Genomic DNA, 22,099 nt, shown 5'->3' on the forward strand with positions numbered 1-22,099 from the left:
GAAAATTCCAATAATTAAAATTTTAAAATGTATGAAAATAGTGTTTATCATTGTCCATTAGAAGATTATCTTAACCTATAAGCACATTTGAACAAACAATCTTCATTTTAGTCATAGTTAACTTAAGACTCAAACTTTTCTTTATAGGCGCTGTCTTACCTGACTTGACAAATTTCCTGTATGCTTATGAACTCTAGAGTTTACAATCAGCCATAAGTAACTCTGTATCTAAACTACAATGGTGCTCCTGCTGATGTTAGTTACCCCCTATGATGACTTACCTCCACCTCAGAGATGTGTGGTACTTAGGCTGATGTAGTTAGAGCAACACAGTGTTCATATTGGCCCCACAACCCAAGCCATAAGTCCTGCTACTGACAGCATTGGCTGTTGGCCCTGCAGACGGGCGGGGGCTTCAGCTGCCAGTGCCACATGAAGTAGTAATGACTACGGCAGCTGTTTATCAACTTATCTTAGGCCAACTTAATTTTGTAGACAATACCTAATTTATCTGAGGCAGGGACTATAATTTGTTATGACATTGTGGCCTACCATCAGGGGATCTGCAATTTAAAAAAAAACCCACAATCAGCCTTTGAAAATAGGTCCAAATATATCTGTGGCATCCTTGTGGCCTCCTTTTTAGTGTACCAGTTTATAGGAATTTTACTGCTACTGAAAGTGGTGGATTACTGTTGTGTACCACTTATGTTATGTGACCAGTTCATCATGAAGCATTTCCATTATTTTTAGTCACATTTTGTCAAGGGTTTTAAAGGCCCTAGAACTCAAAGAACTCCTTTTCCATGTACTTTTTATGCTGTTAAGCTCTACAAAAAATATTTTAAACAAACACCCTTTGAATCTCCTTTTAATAACAGGAAACCCATCTGTTGGGACAACACAATGAATTGAGTCTGAAAGACCCCCCCCAAAGAAGTTTAAATGCAGTCTTATTTTCAAACAAGTGTTTAACATGTTGCAATTTAAAAAGTCAAATATAAAAAATACAACATGCATTAAGTTCTCTTTAGATTAAAAGTAATTCAATATCACTATTTGTAGAAAAAAGTTTTAAAGCTTTAGTTTTTCCTATTTCAGCTGTTAGCTTGCATCAGATTTTCAATCTCTTACTTACATCTTGGCTCAGAGCCATGAAACTCCTTTGTAGTTCTTTAGCAAATTCCAAGTTATTCGTGACTTCCTGGTACTTAGACACTGCATCCTTGAAAATAAATTAATTAATTAAACACTGATTACAAATAAGCAAGAGATATGCACTTCCAAGTGATAACTTTCTTCACAACACATTATCTTGCTCTAAAAGTAAGATAAGCATCTTTAAAACAGAAATGGGATTACAAGAAACCCTCATTCATGGGGGATACGTTGTTGAGATCACCATAAATGATGAAATCTGCGAAAATTATGGGCAGAAGGTGTATGACACAAAACAACCACATTTTCCATATAAAAAACAGCAGGGTGTGCAGACCGGCTCCGACCTGTCACCCCTTGCTGCTGCTTTTCATACACAAGCAGCAGCACCGGGTGGCAGCCGCCTCTGTCAGTGGCAAGCGCAGGCTCGCCCCAACCTCTGTCTCCATCCCACGGTGAGCATGGACCCACCACAGACAGAGGCTACACCGACATCCCACCTGCCACCCCACATGCTGCTGATACAGAGTCAGAGAGTGGGGGGAGAGGAGGAAGAAGAGAAGTGATTATAGCGGTCTGGAATAACGGATAAATCCAGGTTTATTGATTAATCAGTTACACAATATATACATTAACATCCCTAATCGAAACCCTCAGTTTTGGCCTCATCCCAAAGTCCAGAGGCTTTCCACAAAATAATCTAGCTTAGCCCTTAAAAGAGTTAATTTGGCCCTGGGGAGAAGCCCTGAGCCTTTCTACCCTTCACCCCCTGGAGCTGGAGTGCAAAGGGAACTCTGGCGCTTCCACACTGCAAGAGCTAGGTGTCTCGTGCTCTTTCCTTTGCTTCTTGCTTGTATGTGGTCCCCTACTGATTTTTCTGTTGGTCAGTGGCCCCCTACCCAATAAAAGTTGCCCATCCCTATGTTAAGCACTCAGCTTTTTGTATCTGATTTTTAATTCAACACATTTCTTTTTAAAAAATAAACTTGTTTAAAATTAAATGACCAACTACGTTAAGACTTACTTTAACTATGGACCTTTAAAATGTGATACAGATGTGCACTGCATTTTTAAATGGCATACATACGTACATCTACTTGAACACAACTCAAGGTTCAAAGGTTAATTCATTCAAAATTAAGAAACTGGAAAGCTGAAACCACTAAAACTTGTTTTCCTCTTCCAAATTATGAATCAAAACCAAGGGAGAAAAAGTTTTCAATGATTACACGTTTACACGGGGGCGGGCAGGCAGCCCCACAGTAACCAGTACAGGCAGTCCCCGACTTATGTCGGATCCGCACTTACGAACGGGGCTTTCTCGCCCCGGAGGTCGAGGTAGCGGATTGCTACCTGCGAGCTCCGGGGCGAGAAAGCCCCGTTCGTAAGCTGCTCCGGTGCCCCTGGTCTGCTGGAGACCGTCTCCAGCAGACCTGGGGCACCGGGCGGGTTCCCGCGCTTCTGAGACTTTGCCAGAGGAAAGCCTCAGAAGCGCGGGGAACCGCCGCTGCTGCCGCTTGAGACCCGGTGCCTGTGGTCTGCTGGGGACGGTCCCCAGCAGACCACAGGCACCGGGACTGAAGCCGCAGCCGCGGGGGGAGGGGTCCCACGCCTCTGAGACTTTGCCAGAGCAAAGCCTCAGAGGCGCGGCACCCCACTGCCGCTGCTGCTCTGCTCCCCGTGTCCCTGGTCTGCTGGGGGGGAGGGGCGCGGATAGTGTGCCCCCCCCCTTTCCCCAGCAGACCAGGCTTTTGTTTTGGACCCTGGATCAGAGCAGCTGGGGCGCTGCAGATTGGTCCTGCAGCACCTGCTCTGGGCACTACTGGACCAACCCGGCAGCACCCCAGCTGCTCTGCCCCAGGTCCTGATTCAGCCGCTGCTGGTCAGTTTCAGCAGTGGCTGAATCAGGACCCCTGGGGCAGAGCAGCTGGGCTGCTGCTGGGTTGGTCCAGTAGCGCTGAGGAGCGGTGCTACTGGAGCAACCCAGCAGCACCCCAGCTGCTCTGCCCCAGGCGTCCCCAAGTCAGCCGCTGCTGAAACTGACCAGTGCTGACTACAGGAAGCCCGAGGCAGAGTTGCTCTGCCCCAGGCTTCCTGGAATCAGTGCTCATCAGTTTCAGCAGCAGCTGACTTGGGGAAGGCTTGGGGTTCTTAAGTTGAATCTGTATGTAAGTCAGAACTGGCAGTCAGTTTCAGCAGCGGCTGAATCTGGACACCAGTTCCGACTTACATACAGATTCAACTTAAGAACAAACCTACAGTCCCTATCTTGTACGTAACCCGGGGACTGCCTGTATATGCAGGGAACTGTACATACTGGCTCCCTCGCCTGACCCTTCCCCCTCACTGCCTCCCCTGACACAGAGGCAGCAACACAGGGGAGGGGGGACCCTGTGTGTACCTGTGAAGTTACACGATGAAAGTTACACGAACGGTGTAATGGTGAAGATTAACTGTTTACACTACCACATCACTAGTACATGAAATGCAGATATAGGACTAGTGAAATGTAGATGCCCAGCCTACTTTGCAGAGTGGATTAAAACAAAATTTAAAAAAAAACAATGTTTCCTTCAACTCCCCTCTGAAGTGCATTTAAATAATAATAATAATCAGGGCTTGCCAGCCGCGCAGAACCACACACTGCGCAGGCACAGAACGTACTGCGCATGCGCTGACCGCGCTGGGCTAAAATCTCCTCACCATAGGCGAGTAGATTACATTAATTGTCGAGCCCTGATAATAATAATAATAATAATTTTCTTTTTAAAAATAACCCTATGTAAAGTGAAATCTGAATACAGCTGTGTTAAGGCCTGAACTTCTTATAATCTCTTAACATTTTAATAAAAAAATATGCTGAATCCATAAGCCTCTAACAAAAAATTCAAGGCTGCTTTTCTCCTTAACGAAAGACCCACAAGGAAATATTTTGAGGTCAAGCTTTATGGCAAAACAGGTTAGTCTAAATAACTTGGAAGACTTATTTTCAAACACCACAGATGAGCAGGAACTTTAGTTCCAATCACTTTTAACAAAGGCATATTTGAAAATTCTCGCGTTGATCTGAAATGATCAACCTGAGAATAAATGTCAATTTATTTCACTAACAGACAATCCCTGTTTTAGAAATCATTTAGTTGTAAAAGTGTGAAACATATTTTGATAAGAGTTTTGCATCCAAAACACTTAAAGTTGTCTTGCTTAATAAATGTTATATGCCATTTTGTGTTTAATTAAGTTTCAGTTACTGTCCTAATTCAGCTTGACATGAATTATGAGCAAAATCATATCCATTTTGAAGAGTTTGTTTGTTGATTTGTTTGTACAAAATGAAGTCATACTTCACAATTACCTACAGATATCACATTTTGCATAAACAATTCTGCCACAAACTGAATGCACTACTTTTTACATCGGAATATGCTGGAGGAAAGGTTTAAATTATTATTCTCATTTTTTATTGAAAAGACATGACTCTTATAATTAGCGTTCATAAAAAATATTTGCCAACAAAATTAAAATCGAGTCACGTATTCAACTGTCATTTTAGTGCAAAGAAAATTTTTACTGTTATAAATCACAAAATAATTCAAATTAGTTACGGAAAGAGTTATGGAAGCTTCACGAGTTTCTGATTCAAACTGTTCTTTTACTTCCCTTTTGCAAGAACACCAATAAAAAATACTATTACATATATTTAGCTTCTTGAACTTTCCTATTATTGTAATCTATGCAAAATGACTTTGCCCAGTCATTGACATGCCTCTCACCTGCTAGTTGTAAATACATAATGTATTATTCACCATTTTTAACATACTATATATACACCAATCAATAGAAATCTGAAAATATTAGGCTATATAAATCACACAAATATATATAGTTACACTATACCTTTCTAGGTAGCAAAAAGATGTATCAAATCCAGCATAAACTAACTGAAAATGTCTGCAAAAGCATTACTAGTAAAAAGTCCCGTTTCTCCCCCCCCCCCCCCACCCGGTGAAAACTGTCACAATTTTTTAAATAGAAAATATTGTTTAAGTGCTCAAAAAAATGTCTTTATGAAGGACATTATTCAAATGTGCAGCCAACCAAAGCAATCCAAAAGGTAATTAAGCCAGCATGGCCCAAGGGATAAAGTGCCCCAGTCAACTAATTACCCCACTTTTTTCAATCTCTTTTATTGAAGTTTCATGAACACCAGGATTTTTGACAAGGCGAAGAGATACTTGACTGAACAATCTAAAAAAAAAAAATCAGGATTTTCATCTAAGTCAGAAGCTCTGGGTCAGACTTAGGTGTTCATCAAAGCAGCAACTGTTATGCTGAAGACTTGTTCTTTAACAAAACTACCCTTCTTCTGTAAAAGATCTTGATTCAACAAATTCTCCTAGATTAGCTAACTCAGAGGTTCCCAAACTTTTTAGCCTCACGCCCCATTTTTGATTTTTGAGAGACCCTCACGCCCACCCCACCCACAAAAAAAGCAGCAAAACAAGGGGTGGGATTGATGGGGATGTGTGGCTGGGTCACCTTGCACCCCCTCCTGGAATTTCTTCATGGCCCCTCTGTTTGGGAACCCATGAGCTAACTTCACATACACAACCTTAGCCCTTAATTTCACATAGAAAATTAATGAGGTATGTGATAAAGGTGGCGTTCTACTCTTAAATCATATCAGGCAGCTTCTATGTATTACAAAGAATGAGAACAGAAACCGTAAATCATTCCTTCAGCTAGCTATGGGACATAAGTGTTCAACTATAGTCAAAGTTAATTTATTTCACCTGGTTAATTAGCTAATTTATATCATGCAAGAGAAAAAAACCTAAATTACCACTATACACAAGTAATACAGTTTGTATTTAAGACCGAACAGTTCAAAAGTTATGGGACTCAAATGAGGAGCCAAGTTTTAACTGATGCCAGATTTTCCTAAAACTCCCCCAAAATTTCAAGTTGAATTCAGAGATTATGTGCTGAACTTTTGGTCATTATACTGTTTTTCATATATATGTGGCTCAACTCCTGGTTTAGGCATGAAACAAAACAATCTTAATTATGGCACTTCTACGGACACATATTTAACAGTACTATTGAATAAAGTCTATTTTCACCAGAATACACTAACAATTGTGAACCCAAAAAAGCAAAAAACACTAACACACAAAACATATCCTTGTAGCTATCTTTTCAACCATCCATATAGCTGAATCCACATCTCAGTTATTGTTAAATTTGAATTCATATTTAAAAAACAAGCATTAACAGTCTGCTAAAATTTGTTCAAGTTGTGATTTTTACCAGTTGATCTTGATTAAGGCGCTCTCCTTTGTTCATTCGATCCTGGTAATCATCAAGTTTGCCCTAGTGGAGAAAAAAAAGTTTTTATGATTTGTGTACTACAAGTCCAAGAGTGAAGCTCAATAAAAGTGAGATCAAGTTATATTACTGATAGCGTCTACATATTTTGTTAGTCTTTAAAGTGCTACTAGACTATTTGTTTAAGTTTTTCCTGTTAAAGACTAACTCGGCTACCCCTCTGAAGCTTTTGTTTCTCCAGTATTAGCCACAACACCTATTCTGTCTGAAATTATACTGTAACATGAGGTGAAAACTGACATGATTAGAAACTTTAAATGCAAATATCTGAACTCATTTTATATTTTAAAATATGCTGTTACAAGGAGGAAATATTTTAATCTCACTTATTCTGTTACAGGCAGTCCCCGGGTTACGTACAAGATAGGGACTGTAGGTTTGTTCTTAAGTTGAATCTGTATGTAAGTCGGAACTGGCGTCCAGATTCAGCCGCTGCTGAAACTGACCGCCAGTTCTGACTCACATACAGATTCAACTTAAGAACCCCAAGCTTCCCCAAGTCAGCTACTGCTGAAACTGATCAGCTGCTGATTCCAGGAAGCCCGGGGCAGAGCAACTCTGCCTCGGGCTTCCTGTAGTCAGCGCTGGTCAGCTTCAGCAACGGCTGACTTGGGGACACCTGGGGCAGAGCAGCTGGGGTGCTGCTGGGTTGCTCCAGTAGTGCGGCTCCTTGGCGCTACTGGACCAACCCAGCAGCAGCCCAGTTGCTCTGCCCCAGGGGTCCTGATTCAGCCGCTGCTGAAACTGACCAGCAGCGGCTGAATCAGGATGCCTGGGGCAGAGGGCTGGGGTGCTGCCGGGTTGGTCCAGTAGTGCCCAGAGCGGCGCTGCAGGACCAACCGGCAGCGCCCCAGCTGCTCTGCCCCAGGGTCCACAACAAAAGCCTGGTCTGCTGGGGGGGGGGGGGGGGGGGCGGGCACACTAGTTGCGCCCCTCCCCCCCAGCAGACCAGGGACACGGGGAGCAAAGTCGCAGCGGCGGGGTGCCTCGCCTCTGAGGCTTTGCTCTGGCGCGGGACCCGCTTTGCTCCCGGTGCCCCTGGTCTGCTGGAGACGGTCCCCAGCAGACCAGGGGCACCACGAGCAAACCCGCAGCCGTGGCGGGGTCCCGCGCTTCTGAGGCTTTGCCAGAGCAAAGCCTCAGAAGCGCGGGACCCCGCCACGGCTGCGGGTTTGCTGCTTTGCTCCCGATGCCCCTGGTCTGCTGGAGACGGTCCCCAGCAGACCAGGGGCACCGGGAGCAGCTTTTCTCGCCCCGGAGGTCAAGGTGGCTGACTGCTGCCTGTGAGCTCTGGGGCGAGAAAGCCCCGTTCGTAAGTGCGGATCCGACATAAGTCGGATCCGCGTAAGTCGGTGACTGCGTGTACTACAGTGCACATCTTAGTGACCTTTATTGCAACAACAGAAAGGTTTTTTGCATCAGCATTGAAGATGACCTACGAAGAAACCTAGATAGGTTTGTGTACCCTGTTTAATTCCATGCTGCATAAAGACAACTTCAAGCTCTCTCATAGTAACTGTAGGGCCTATCTGCTCTGAAAGAACAAGAAACAGAGAAATCCAGCTCACGTGCCAATGAAGTGATATCTGATTAACTGTGGTGGGGACACATTTTTACTTATGCGATTTAAACTTTTTTTTTTTTTTTTTTTTTTTTTTTTTTTTTTGAAGCTAACACTCATTTTCCTAATATTTCCCAGGAAAGCTTTTCAGGATTCAAAACCTACCCCCTCCAGTTATGGGCTGAAAAAACTGTCAATCCATATGAGACTCTATGAAGTCTTCCAGAAAAACCAGGAAGGATCAGACCATACTTATAATTCCTCAAATTTAATGTAGGACAACTCTATACATCAAAGACAAGAAGAGCGTGCACACATTTTCATTTGCTGGTAACTTAAGAGTTAAGTCAGATAGGCAAATCTCTTCCGATTTTCAAGCATCACCTATAGCACAAGTACAAAAGCCACAAGTTCAGTGCAAGTCAACTCCCTCTTACCTCCACAAATCCCAATGTCAAGAAAACATTTCAGCAGATGAAGAAACAAATGCCATTACTAGATGCACAGAAGTGGCTGCCCACAAGAAGTGGGAAACCGCTCCAACACAAGAATGGTTGCTTTGTGTTGCTTTAACCGAAATGAGTGAGGCAGCAAGTTCAGTCCTGAACTAAAAATCTTATGCACTGCATTCAGTGGTCAGGGACGCGATTCCAAACAAAATGAAGATTCCAGAACCAAGCTTAGTGATGTCAAACTAATATTCTTAAAAAGAAAAAGTTATGGGTAATTACGTAACCGCTGTAACTTATATCACAACTATTTTTGTAAACCAAGTGCTTTCTAAATGATAAATGTCATGTAAAAAACATTTTTCAATAAAGAAATGCCTATTTTGTCAAAAAGGCTATGACAACACTAACCTATGGACTGCTTTGTTATTTCTAGGGATGTTAAAAGGAGTGCCGGTATGTCCCAGGATGGGCCAGCAGCTGTGTGTAGCCACATAACAGCTTACACAACTACATTTTTATATCCCTAGTTATTTCTATTATCTTTATTTTAATACTTTATTTTATGTATTCTCTTTTCATGTTTAAAGTTCGATGTATTTATAATAGTTCTTTCAAAGTAGTCAAATGACGTTTATACATTCATTAATGTGATGACAATATTGTAGGATTTGAAATGCATCACCATGCTTCAATGCACACACACAACATTTCTTTTCCAGGGCATGTATGAGGTATTAGCGAAATCAGCTTACTTGGGGTCAAAGTTAAGGTTTGTGCATTGTAGAAAAGGCAGTATGTAAATTGTAACCTGTATATTGTAAGATGTTAAGAAAAACTGTATAACACATATCCTATTATAAGATATGATATTACAAACCAAAAGAATGTATACTGGAATACAGAAGACACACAGAAACTTAGACACCTGAATTGAAGCTTTGCCTAGACTGCTCCTTTGGAACTTGGGAGCTTTTTAAATTTGAGGAGAGGAAAAAAGGGGATTAGAGAGATGGATTGCTATCAGGAAGAGAAGCACTTTCCAGGCTCTTAAAAGATTAGGCTTTCTTTTTTGCAAATAACCCACAAAATGGTTATTGAAAACTACTGTTACAGTTATGTTATTTTTATTTCTAGTTAAATAAAAGTTTAGTAATGTTTTCAAACTCTGAAGTCAGAGGCAGACTCCATCAATTGGTGGAGTTTTGATGAGATCTGCAGGGCTCCTGAAACAGAATTATGAAAGCCGGCCAGGATCACCAGATAAGATTTCAGAATTTAACAAATTTTGTACCAAATCATGACAGTTGCAATGTTTAAGTATTAGTCCAGACCTAAGTTCCCGCAACACTGTGCAGTAGCACAGCTGCCTACTTAGTGCCCCACAGGCACTCAAGGAACCCATCCAGGGTCCTGCTACAGAGTCGAGCCATCCCTCCTCCCCCCAGCTCCAACGCAGCCCAGTCTCCAATCTGCTGTGGCGGGGAGAGGTGGGTCATGAATGGAATACTAGCTCAGACCTGTCATCACCAGCCCGCTCCTCCCCCAACTCCAGCCCCAAATCTGCCACAGCAGGGAGAGGTGACTCTACCCACTTAAGATGTTAAGAGGCAGGCAATCCACTAATCGTGTAGTCAATCCATTTTTTATCAACTACAAGATTAGTCGATAAGGGAAGGCTTCCTCAGTTCTGGCTTGCACCGGGGTCCTGGAGCTCTGCAGTTTAAATGTAGTAAGAGCCGGGCGTACAGACAGCCCAGCTCTTACTACATTTAAAATGCAGAGCCGCAGGGGGGTAGGTCCCGGACCCACCATGAGCCAGAATTGCTCAGTCCCAGCAGCCCAGCCTGGTCTGTCGCAGACAGGAGCTGCTTTGCGGCAGCCTCCCCTGCCCCTTCCCCCCAGCCAAGCACTGCTGCCTCTGATAGAAGCAGCAGCACTGGCGGACAGAGGGGGCAGGTGGCAACGCAGAGACGGTGCTGGGCGGGGGGAGCCAACAAAGCCGACTCCTGCCCCGCCTCCAATTGCTGCCTTTAATACAGAAGAAGCAAGAAGAGGGGAGTGAGCAGTCAACTCAACTAAGAGATAAGCCTAGGCTTATCAGGTAGTTGATGCCTCACTTTTATTCCCATTCCCCACCAGCCACACCCCAGAGTCCACACACCTTTACGCTGGAACCCTCAGCCCCATCCTCATTAATTTTTTTATGTGCACCAATATGAAGGTGATTTGTCACACCACCTTCATAATGGTGCACATCAAATTCAGTCCACACAGGGATAGCAAAAATTAGAGGAAATACTACTCCAGACTGCACAGTGCAGCTCAGGAGAGTAAACCACAGTGCCCAGAAGTGCAGCCTTGATGTAACTTTGAGCTATTATAGGAAAGCCACAGCAAGATACCCTCCCTTGGGAGCAGAAAGGATTGCACAGGATCTTCCCATGGTCAGCTATGCTGACTTCACAGCCAATCTACTTATATTATGAGCACCAAAGGAGCTGACGTTTTTAACTACTGGTTTTTCTTCAAACTTGGGTTCTTCACATAACTTGGCAGTTATACTTTTTACTAGGGGTGTAAAAACCTGTATAATCAGTTAAACAGTTAAATGTTATGTTTAATCAGTGAAGCACTTAAACAGAAGATGGACAGGGGGCCCGCTGGGCTGGAATGGCTCCCCACTGCAGGCAGGGGCTCCTCTGGCCAGGCTGGAGTTCTCTCCAACCGCTCACAGTGCACTGGGCCTGGCTGGTTAATCATTCACACTCGAACTTTTTACTTGTCAATACTTTTTTTCTTTAAATCAAGTTTTAGATTGTTAAAGAGTTTCTTTCCTCCATCTCTTCCCCGCTCCAAAAACATTTTTTTCCCTTGGGAATACGAACTAACTGGTAAGTGGTATGCAGGAAGCTAACAACATGAAACTGACAATACATCATCATAATATGAATAATCAACATGAAAGATTCTGAATTTAGCTGAAATGGAAATTCTGATCTGTAGCATGAAGAAACAGGAAGCAAAACTTAACAGTAACATCTACTTCCTGAGCAAATACTAGAATCAAAGCATCATCCCTGGTAACCATCTATAACTAAGGCCCTACAAAATTCACAGCTGTGAAAAATGCTTCACCAACCATGACATCTAGCTATTTTAAGAGAGGGAGGGCAACACACCTAGGGACTCTGCAGGCTCTAACTTCCACAGGATAAGGGCAGGAAGCACATTCCTATAGCCAGGGCAAGTTCCCAGAGATGGGTCTGACCTAACCCTTCGGAGCATCCAGTGCAGAAGAGGAAGTCCTATCTCTCCCCAGATTGGTCCTTCCTCACTCCAGACACCAGCACTCACAGATTAAAGGGACACTGGGTTGGCTGCGTGTGTTGGGGGAGTTACCACAGCACCTCCCAACCACAATTCGACAGTCACTCTTATAAAAGCTGGCCCTGCTCCCTCAAAAGTAATCAACCACATATCACACAACCTTCTGTGCTGCTACTGGTGGCAGTGTTACTTTCAGAGCTGGGCAACTGTCCAGCTTCCCTGCTCTGAACCAGAAGCAGTGCAGAAGTAAAGATGGCAATACCACAACCCCCTCCCAACCTCTTTTTGGGCCTGGACCTCTGTGGTTTCAACATCCTAAAATTTCAGGCTCAGCATGGACCAGTCTACACAGGAGAGCCATTTCCTGGACACCATGGTGCAAATAAGTGACGGTCACATCAACACCATCCTATACCGAAAACCTACCGACTTCTATGCTTACCTGCATGCCTCCAGCTGCCATCCCAGACACACCACACGATCCATTGTTTACAGCCAAGCACTGAGGTACAACCGCATATGCTCCAACCCCTCAGACAGAGACCTACACCTACAAGATCTTCAACAAGCATTCTGTAAACTATGATACCCACACAAGGAAGTGAGGAGACAGATTGACAGAGCCAGACATGTACCCAGAAGCCTCCTGCTACGGGACAAGCCCAAGAAAGAAAACAACAGAACACCACTGGCCATCATCTAGAGTCCTCAGCTAAAACCTCTCCAACGCATCATTAGTGATCTACAACCCATCCTGGACAACGATCCCTCGCTTTCACAGGCCTTGGGAGGTAGGCCAGTCCTTGCCCACAGACAACCCGCCAACCTGAAGCATATTCTCACCAGCAACTACACACCGCACCATAATAACTAACTCAGGAACCAATCCATGCAACCAACCTCGGTGCCAACTCTGCCCACATATATACACCAGCAACACCATCACAGGACCTAACCAGATCAGCCATACTGTCACTGGTTCATTCTCCTGCACATCTACTAATGTAATATATGCCATCATGTGCCAACAATGCCCCACTGCTATATACATTGGCCAAACCGGACAGTCCCTATGTAAAAGAATCAGTGGACACAAATCAGATATTAGGAATGGCAACATACAAAAACCTGTAGGGGAACACTTCAATCTCCCTGGACACACAATTGCAGATCTAAAGGTAGCCATCCTGCAGCAAAAAAACTTCAGGACCAGACTTCAAAGAGAAACTGCTGAGCTACAGTTCATCTTCAAGTTTGACACAATCAACTCAGGATTAAACAAAGACTGTGAATGGCTCCATAACTACAAAAGCAGCTTCTCATCTCTTGGAATTCACACCTCCAGATCAGCTGCTAGAAGTGGGCCTCATCCTCCCTGACTGGATCCCCACCTTGTCATCTCTAGCCTAATTCTGGCCTGCATATTTATACCTGCCTCTGGAAATTTCCACTACATGCATCTGACGAAGTGGGTCTTTGCCCACGAAAGCTTACGCGCCAACACTTCAGTTATTCTATAAAGTGCCACAGGACTCCTCGCCACTTTTGCAGGACTGATAACCATAATACCAAAGAGATCACCACAAAGATCATAACATTCAATTTTCTATTGTGGGATAATCACTGCAAAGTTACAAATCTATTTATCTTGAAGAGCAGAGATTTTTTGTTTTAATCGCCAGTCACTTTACTCTGAAAATCGGGAAGTCATATCTTGAGAATAAATGTTAATACAACACAAAACTATTTTAGTCACTTAAATTTCAGGGGTTTTTTGTATGAATCAAAATACATTTCTGAAACGTTAGTGCCAAAAGAATAAATTTTCAGTAAATGTTGCCCCCTTTCATATTTTGTCACTAAACCTACTAAAGGTTGAAATTCTGTAATCTAGATTTCCCTAGTCCACTAACACCTGTGGTCCAGCATCATCAGTACTCAGGGACTGGAGCACTCATGGGTAAAAAGCAATGGGCTGGGACCAGCAGCTCTGCTGGACTAGGGAAGAGGGGAGCCGTAGGGATGGCAAAAAGCTTTCAGACATTTCCTATGCCAAGATGAAGACAAAGAAAGGCTGCTTTGCCCTCCGTAATGCAGCAGAGGAGCACTAACTAAATGTACATCACCACTAATAGGATTCTAAACTGAGTAAGTATTCCTTTGTAGTTTTAGATACAGAAGGTCACCTACTGCATTAGGCTGAGCTACTAATAGAAAAGTACCTATCAGCAAGAAGTGCTGTAAAATAATAGCAGTTAAGAAATTTTTGCTTAGCAGCCCAACAGTAGTACCACAGCAAAAAGACATTTTACTGATTTTTCTGTGCTCTCTTACAGAACATGTGTTCTGAACTATTAAAAAGCACAAACAGCAGAAAAATATAAGCTGTAAATGGGTGACCTAGTAAACAGGTCACAAGACACTGAGTCAGCAGATCCCAGTTTTAGTCCTCACTCGGACATCAACTCATGGTGACCCTGTGAGAGGTGATGTAAAGCTTGGATGATCAAAGGACTAAACTGAACCATGTGCCAAAAATGGATGTTTGGGACTGTACCTATAAAATGGATTTTCTAGAAATATCTCTAGGGAGGTGAATGAAAAGTCTGATTATGCCAACCTCAGCCTTTTGAAGGTACACCCTAAGAAACCTGTTATACAAAGTCAAAGGCCAAAGGCTTATAAAGGAAAGACTCAACTATTTATAGTGGTTCTGGTTCTGAATCTAGAACTATTGCTACAGGGAAAACTTCATTGTGGGACTTGAAGGACTGACATCGACCAGAGACTGAGGCTGGAGTAACCTCTTGTAAGCTTTTAACCAAGCATGCAGGTCTATTTTTTTCCTGGAATACTTTCACCTTATGCGTAAATATACTTAGGAAGATCTGTGTGGTAATGTGGAACTGCTGGCAATTAAAGCTTTGTGTAGCCTTCAGAGAAAGCAAAGTGCAGATGCTGGCCAGTTTAGGCAGTCTGGCTTGCAGTGGAGGTGTAAGCAGGGAATTACAGTGTTTTCAGGAGAGACACACAGTCCAAGAAAGATGAAAGTTAAGGAACAAGGAGCCTACCATTTGTATCTTGGTGGATCACAAAGGGGAAATACAAGTGCAGTTTTCCCTGAACTGTGACAGTGATGCTCGACAAAGTCTGTTTTAATATAGATTTATTGGTAAATACCTATAATATTTAATTTTCATTCTAAACCATCACTCTCTTTGGATTGCCTTTTAACTTTCCTTAAATTCCTTTTTGGACTAGTTTTCCATGCTCCATCTTGACCCAAAAGATGTTTAATTTTTTAAGTAAAACTAGCTTAGTTTTTTTATGAGTTATACGTGTCTGGATTTTTTTCCCTGTTATTCAGATAGATGAAGGCAGAATATTTAAAGATTGGTTTGTTACACAGTCCTCATACAAAAGGAAAAACTTGTCTTTGAAATAGTTTATGAATACATGAAAATATCATTCATGTGCTTTAGAATGTTCCCCACTGATTCCTCAAGTATGTGTCATTTTAGTGATCTAACAGGACAAAGGCATATCGAAAGTGACTACAAAGCACTTCCCTCCCCACATTTCTTAAACAAAAAACCCAGGACAATTAAATGCAAAAAATAGTCAAGTGAAATTAAGGTTGAAACTGAGCATTTAAAACTTCAGAAACTCCAAGTTTTCCCCCACATAACACATAGGATTATCTATTATTGTTTTCCTTGTTCACAAAAATAGTTTAACACTATTTAATTTATACTCTAAAAATAAATAGGACATGGAATGGGATCACATTAATAGTGTGGTAACATTTTTATCTTTTGGATTGATAATGTGATCATGAATTTTCAGCTTCAATACTACACTAATATAAATATCCTTCTCTCTTATTCAGAAACTGTACAATTGAGGATTTTCTGAATGTACTATATTTGAAAATTTAAGTGAGATCTTATATTAACCTGAATGTCAAGCACTTAACACAGCTTAATAAAGAATATCAAAGACTTGTAAGTGATACTAAGATGAATGTTTATCCTCTATTATCTGTAAAAATCTCATGCTTTATTTGAACTGGTTTTTAAGAACGTTATTTGTTCACTCCATTAACAGGTAGTATCTAATATCTTAGGCAAATAAAATCACTCCTGAATATACAAGGCAATACATGTATACATCTTAATGATTCAGGTGATTTACCTACTAATGCCTATTTATCTAACTGGGAATTAGTCAATTTAATTTGTGTGTCAGTGATTGAATGTACCTAAATCTTTTATAAGTCTTCCTAGTGGATGAACGCCCTATTGCTAGCATATTTCAGTGCAGAAATATTAATACAATGCATTGGAATTTAAATACTGTCGTCAATATGCTTCCGTAGACTCCTATGCATACAATCAAGCCAATATCATCGGCACTTTTGTTTTACTACTCTACTTGATTTCTCTAGCAATAGGCAGGCGTGTGTACGCTGACAAGGATATGCAGAAGTCTTTTAGGGGGCACATCAGCTTATCTAGATTATGGATGTAAAAAAACGTTTAAAAATGTAACCACTTAACTAAAAATCCTAGTGGCTAGAGCCCACAGCAAAGCCTCCCCAGGAGTAGGTCAGCAACCCCTGCTGGCCCTGCTCCAGGGAGGCTTCCCTACATGCTCTACAGCAGAGGTGGCTAAACTGCGGCTCGTATGTGGCTCTTCACTCCTAAAGGTAATTACAAATGGCCCCCAGCTTCCTGTGCTCACCGGGTGCAGGGGAGCCATCCGGCGCAGCAAGATGGTGTCGGCCGGCGGGAGCCTGATGTGGTCAAAAAGCCTGACCCGTGGATTTTAAAGGGGCAGCGTGGTTTGTTTGTTTCTCTCAACAATTCTGGTGTGGGTCTTCACATTTTTTCCACCGCTGCTTCAGCGCTCTTCATTTAACGGATTGGCCACCCCTGCTCTACGGTATAAAAGTTATGCTATATAGTATAAAAGAAAAGCTGGCTCCCAGGAAGCCAGTGTGTAAACATAACAGAAACCAATAAGCTGAGGCTTATCAGCTAACTGTTTAAAGTCCCTAATGAAGATATTTGCCTATAACAGGCTACATAAAAATCACTAGCAAAATCAGTATAAACTTAAATTTCATACAATTACTTGTTTATAGTGCCCTATATACTATTCACCGAAATGTGAGTACAGTATTGTATAATATAGTAAAAAGAGCAAGTAAGCAACATTTCAGTAATAGCATGCTGTGACCCTTTTGTATTTTTATGTATGCCTTTTTAAGTAGTTCTTAAGTGAAGCTTGGCAGTATGCAAGAGAAATTAAGAGTCCTGAAAAGGATACAGCAGTCTAGAAAGGTTGAAAGTCACTGCCTTGGGGCACGTCTATACTACAAAATCAAGCTGGCCTACAGCCACCACAGTAATTAATTTCATTTTTAATATCTATACCAAGCCTGCGCAAAATACGGCCCACAGGCAGGATCCAGCCTGCCAAGCCACTGGAGGCAGCAGGGAGCCCCAGGCAGGCTCCGTAGCTTGCACCACAGTCCTGCACAACATGGAGAAACTAGGCTCCATTTAGGTTTTGAAACGGGGGAGGAGGGTTAGGAGATGTCCCGCCCCCAAAACATTCCCATTGACTGGTATCTGGCAGAAACCAGCCAATGGGAGCTGCTTGTTGGAATAACAGGCAGCTAAGAATAACCACGCCCCGTCTCCTCAGCTCAGGTATTCATGAAGCACATGGCCAGTCAGGCAAACATTTTAAGCTCTGCAGGCAGGCAGGCAAATTTGGCAGCTGACAAGTCTCTTGGCCACAGCCTGCTTCTGGAACCCCAGCCCTTTCCTGCCCCAACTCTCTGCTCCCCCACTCAACATATCCAAACCTTCTGTCCCACTCTTACACCCATACCCCCTCCCAGATCTGGCACCCCTATTTCCTGCCCCAGATCACAATCCCCTCCTATCCTAGGCCATATTCTAAACCCCTGCACTCCAGTCGCCTGTCCTAGGTCACAACCACCTGCTCCATCCCAACTCCCTCCCAAACTCCAGTCTCCCTGCTGCACCCCAGTCCCTTCCCCCAACCTCCATCCCAGACCCCACATCTCCTCCATTAATATCATGGAGAAGTGCGGCCATCGACCACTTCCCAAATGTTGGAGCGGCCCCCTCTGTCAAAAATTATTGCTCACCCCTGATCTATGCCATGCTCCTTCTGTTAACAGTGCACATCCTCACCAGAAGGGCTTGCACGGATTTAACTGACAGCATGGTACATGTTGAAAGCTAGAGGCATTGAAAGCTAGAGCACCACTGCCGCTGTCAGCTGCAGGGTGGCAACAGGGAATGTAAACTACTCAGTGTTTTTACAGGCACGGCATGAATTTATGCATTTCACCTTTCACGGAATTGAAGTTACTAAGCTGCAGTAGTGGACAACTTACATTGGTGGGAGGGACATTTTGGTGCAGACACTTTCAGTTAGGTCGATGAATAGCAGATTACATTGACCTACCTCTGTAATGTAGACCATGCCTTAGTGGGTTTTATTGATCTGAACTACCTTTGTTCATTATGAAAGTATAATCTTAATTGGCTTTCGCAGGCCTTTAAATACATCTATTTAGTCTAGCAAAAGGACAGTCATCTGAACCTTATTCTAGAGTTCACACATAAATGTGATATTTTAAGAGTCTTTTGTGTTAGACATAAACTAAAGTAAAATATTAATGTAATCGAACTTCATTTTAAATAACACGAGAGTTAAAACACTTACTCTGCTAAATAAATTTAAGCTAAACCAGTCTCCCTAGCTGCAGCACTAGCAAAATGGCTTGGGGGTAATTATGTAATTAATTATGTGTTTTCATTAGCAACTGGTGGTCACCAGAAAGGTTTACATTGAGCCAGGTGGTCCATTGGCCAAAAGAGCAGGTTGGGGGTAGGGTGTCTGGCCAGGAGGGAGGGTGCAGGAACAGACTGGGGGTAGGGTGTCTGGCCAGGGGCAGGGAGACTGGGGCAGGGAATGCCTGGGGCTAAAGTGGGGAGAAGGAGGGAGGGGTGGCTGAGGGGTTTCAGGAAGATGGGGCAGGGTGCCCATGGGATAGGCTATGGTCAAGGTGGTTGGGGGGGGGGGGGTCAGGGAAATGGAGGGGCAGAGAGCAGGGAGGCTGGGCGTGGTGCAGCAAGGTGGGGCTGGGTGGGTAGGATACCCCAGCGTGTCCAGTCCTGCAGGGAATGGGGTCCCACAGAGGTCCAGTCCAGGGCACCCTTGGGAGCCAAGCTGCTGCTCGGCCCCTCCCCCCCAGCCCAAGTCCCCTGGCTGCAAAACAGTGTTCCCTCTAACATTTTCTATCCTTGGGCGGGTTGAATTTTCTTTTGGGCAAGTTGAATTTTCTTATATGCATCATCATTATTGAGGTAGTGTGTCAATATACACCAATACAAACAAAATACATACACACCCCACATATACATATATTTTAAGCAGTCCATATGTGTGGAATAATATATATTAAAACAAGAGCCTTGTGACTAGTTGCTGTGCAGTACCCTTAGTGACCACAAAGGTACTGTACAAAGGTAAGGAGGAGAAAGAGTAGAAGCCCCAGAACAAAGTAATACATGGCTTCAGCGACTGTAAACATCTGCATGTTTCAAACAGCTTTCAAATAAATCCTGCAACATCTTAGGACTATTCACTATTTTTTAATATTTTTTTCAGCTACAGACTAACACAGCTACCCTCTGAAACTGCTATTGGTTTAAGAAAGAAAAGATTCTTTTAACACCTATATGCAAACTTTGTTTGAAATGTAATCATGAAAATGTCCTCCTAACACGCATGCGTACACACACACTCCAAATCAGCCTAACAGAGGACTGCAGTGAGTCAAACACCCTCAACTGCTTCCTGACACTACCTCACTTCACAGATGCCAACACTTACTCACTCCCTCTTTCCTCCATCTATCCCATGCAGTCAGCCCTTTACCTCCCCCTGACCAGCCTAGGAGGTTTGAAGAGACTGCTGGGTCTCTGCCTCTTCCTTTCTCTCCTCCAACAGAAAGGACTTTTCCCCAAGCCAATTAATTACAAGCCTCACTTCCTCCTCCCAGCCACTCATTCCCTGCTTATCTGCTGATTGTCTACCATTTCTAACACCTGGCAGGCAGTGAGTAACTGCTGTTTACAGAGGCTGGTCCCCACCAATCAGCTGATCTCTCTGCCTTCAGGGGGACGTGAGACCCCTCAGCTAAATAGGAACTTTGGTGCAAAACCCCAAAGGGCCCCAAGTCCCCACCTTCCTCTTGTGTGTACAGAGTCCTCTGTCCCACCATCACATCCTCTCACTGCTTCCGAGTGGAGCAGCCCAACCTGCTGCGGGGGAAGGAAGGGGTGCCAGCTGCTCGTGCACCACTGGCACCCGGCCAAGCCCTATGCAGCCCAACTTGCTGCCTGCTCTGCAAGACCAACCAAGAGACACACTGCCCTAATCATGGTGACGATGCTGCTCCTCCACATGTAGCTCCACAGCCAGTGCGAGTGGGGGATGGAGGGTTGTTTGCTTTCTTCACCTCCCCACCTGCTGGATGGAGCTGGTGCTCCAGCCGCATGACTATGTGCCAACTGAGAGGCTGCAGTGCAGGCTCCAAACTGCATAGGGAAGAGGGAGGGAGTTCCCGCTGCATACCACCTGGGAGGTGGCTGCAGACCACCAGTGGTTCACGTACCGCACTCTGAGAACCATTGCATTAGACTTTAGCCAAGCCAAATTAAGGTTGGCTTAAATCAAGAGAAGTGTCCATATAACCATTTGCACTCTATTAAGCAACCTGGTTTTAAAAATTCGATTTTTTTTTAAACTGGTTCAACTTTCTCAGGCAGACAAGGTCTAAACTATTCCCGTTTCTTAGTTTATAGAATATATTTTCAATACATCTTCTGTATTTTTAAACTAGGGATGTTAGTTAGCTAGCATGTAACTGAATGTCACCACATCAAATTTTAATGGTTACCTGACTGTTCAATAGTCCCCAAAGGTGGGCCAGTAGCCAGTCACTCCCGGCCCCACTTCTGGGGAGCCCCCTGCCATGCTGAGCTGCTACCTCTCTATCAGACGCAGCAGCCCCTGTCTGTGGGGGATCTGAGCCCTCCACGGACAGAGGATGCTCTATGGGATGCCCAAGAAGCCCCAGCCGCAGTGACCTCAAACTCCTGCATGGACAGGGGCTAGTGCTGCAGAGCAGCCTCTATCTGCAACAAGCCCAGGCTTGCAGCGGACAGAAACTGCTTCACAGCAGCCACCACCCAGCAGCCACCAGCTCGCGCTCCACTCCTACCCCACTGCCTCTGTATCAGACAAACTGAAAACGAGAATATTCAAACATAACTAGTAATTTACTATAAACACTAGGGATATGTTAGATAGTGATTAATTTAATAATGGTATTACCACATCAAATGTTAGTGGTCACATGATTACTCAATAGTCTCCAGGAGCAGGGCTAGCACCCAGTGCACTCATGGCCCCACTTCCAGAGAGCCCCCTCTCCCCTCCACGAAGGGAGCCAGTTTAAAAACCTGCTTCCCATGTAGACCAGCTCCCATCTGCTGCCTATGATACAGAGGGGGGCCCAAGCTTGCAGCGGACAGATGCTGCTCCATGGCAGCCTCCGCTACCCCTCACCACTGCCTCTGTGGGAAGCTGCCGTGTGGGGAGGGAAGCAGGGGACGGACGGACACAGGCAGCTCTATGGAGCTGGCTCCCCACACACATCTCCCGTCTGCGTCCTCCCTCCCTCCACACTGGTGCTTTTGATAGAGAAGCAGCAGTGCAGAAGGTATGGGGGGCAGACGGGAACTGATATGAGCGGGGAACTGGCTTGCAAGTTGGCTTTCCACTCGTACTGGCTCATTTCCCCTCCCCTCCCCCTGATCCTCCGCACTGCTGCCTCTATCTGAGGACCAGCAAGGGGGAACAGTGGGGGGCAGACTACTCTGCAAGATCTGGTGCTCCTGCGGAGCCGCCTCCGATAGAGGCAATGGGGGAGGAGGGAAATGTGTGTAGACAACAGGATGAACCTATAAACCTGGGCTTATAGGTTAATTGTATAGTTGACTACACATTGACATCGTTAATAAACCCCTCTAATAATGTTTCTAGCTTGATTTTCAACATATTTTGAACAAAGGCTATATTGGGATTCTAAAATAAATAT

The 22,099-nt window shown here is 43.9% G+C and overlaps 1 protein-coding gene across 5 annotated transcripts in view; it reads right to left on the minus strand.

Moving 5' to 3' along the window:
- Positions 1-22,099, minus strand: part of CAPRIN1 (cell cycle associated protein 1) — a 78,423-nt gene that overhangs the window by 50,624 nt on the left and 5,700 nt on the right. For 4 of the 5 annotated variants that reach the window (XM_014575620.2, XM_006127311.3, XM_025186790.2 and 1 more), the window contains exons 3-4: positions 6,469-6,531; positions 1,139-1,225 (exon numbers count right to left, since the gene is read on the minus strand). In XM_014575620.2, the coding sequence (XP_014431106.1) occupies positions 1,139-1,225; positions 6,469-6,531 (150 nt within the window). Of the gene's footprint in view, positions 1-1,138; positions 1,226-6,468; positions 6,532-8,544; positions 8,698-22,099 lie in introns of those variants that run through there. The other variant, XM_075927667.1, reaches the window with a different exon arrangement.

The sequence above is a fragment of the Pelodiscus sinensis genome, chromosome 4 (genome assembly GCF_049634645.1).
Source record: "Pelodiscus sinensis isolate JC-2024 chromosome 4, ASM4963464v1, whole genome shotgun sequence".
Taxonomy (NCBI): Eukaryota; Metazoa; Chordata; order Testudines; family Trionychidae; genus Pelodiscus; species Pelodiscus sinensis.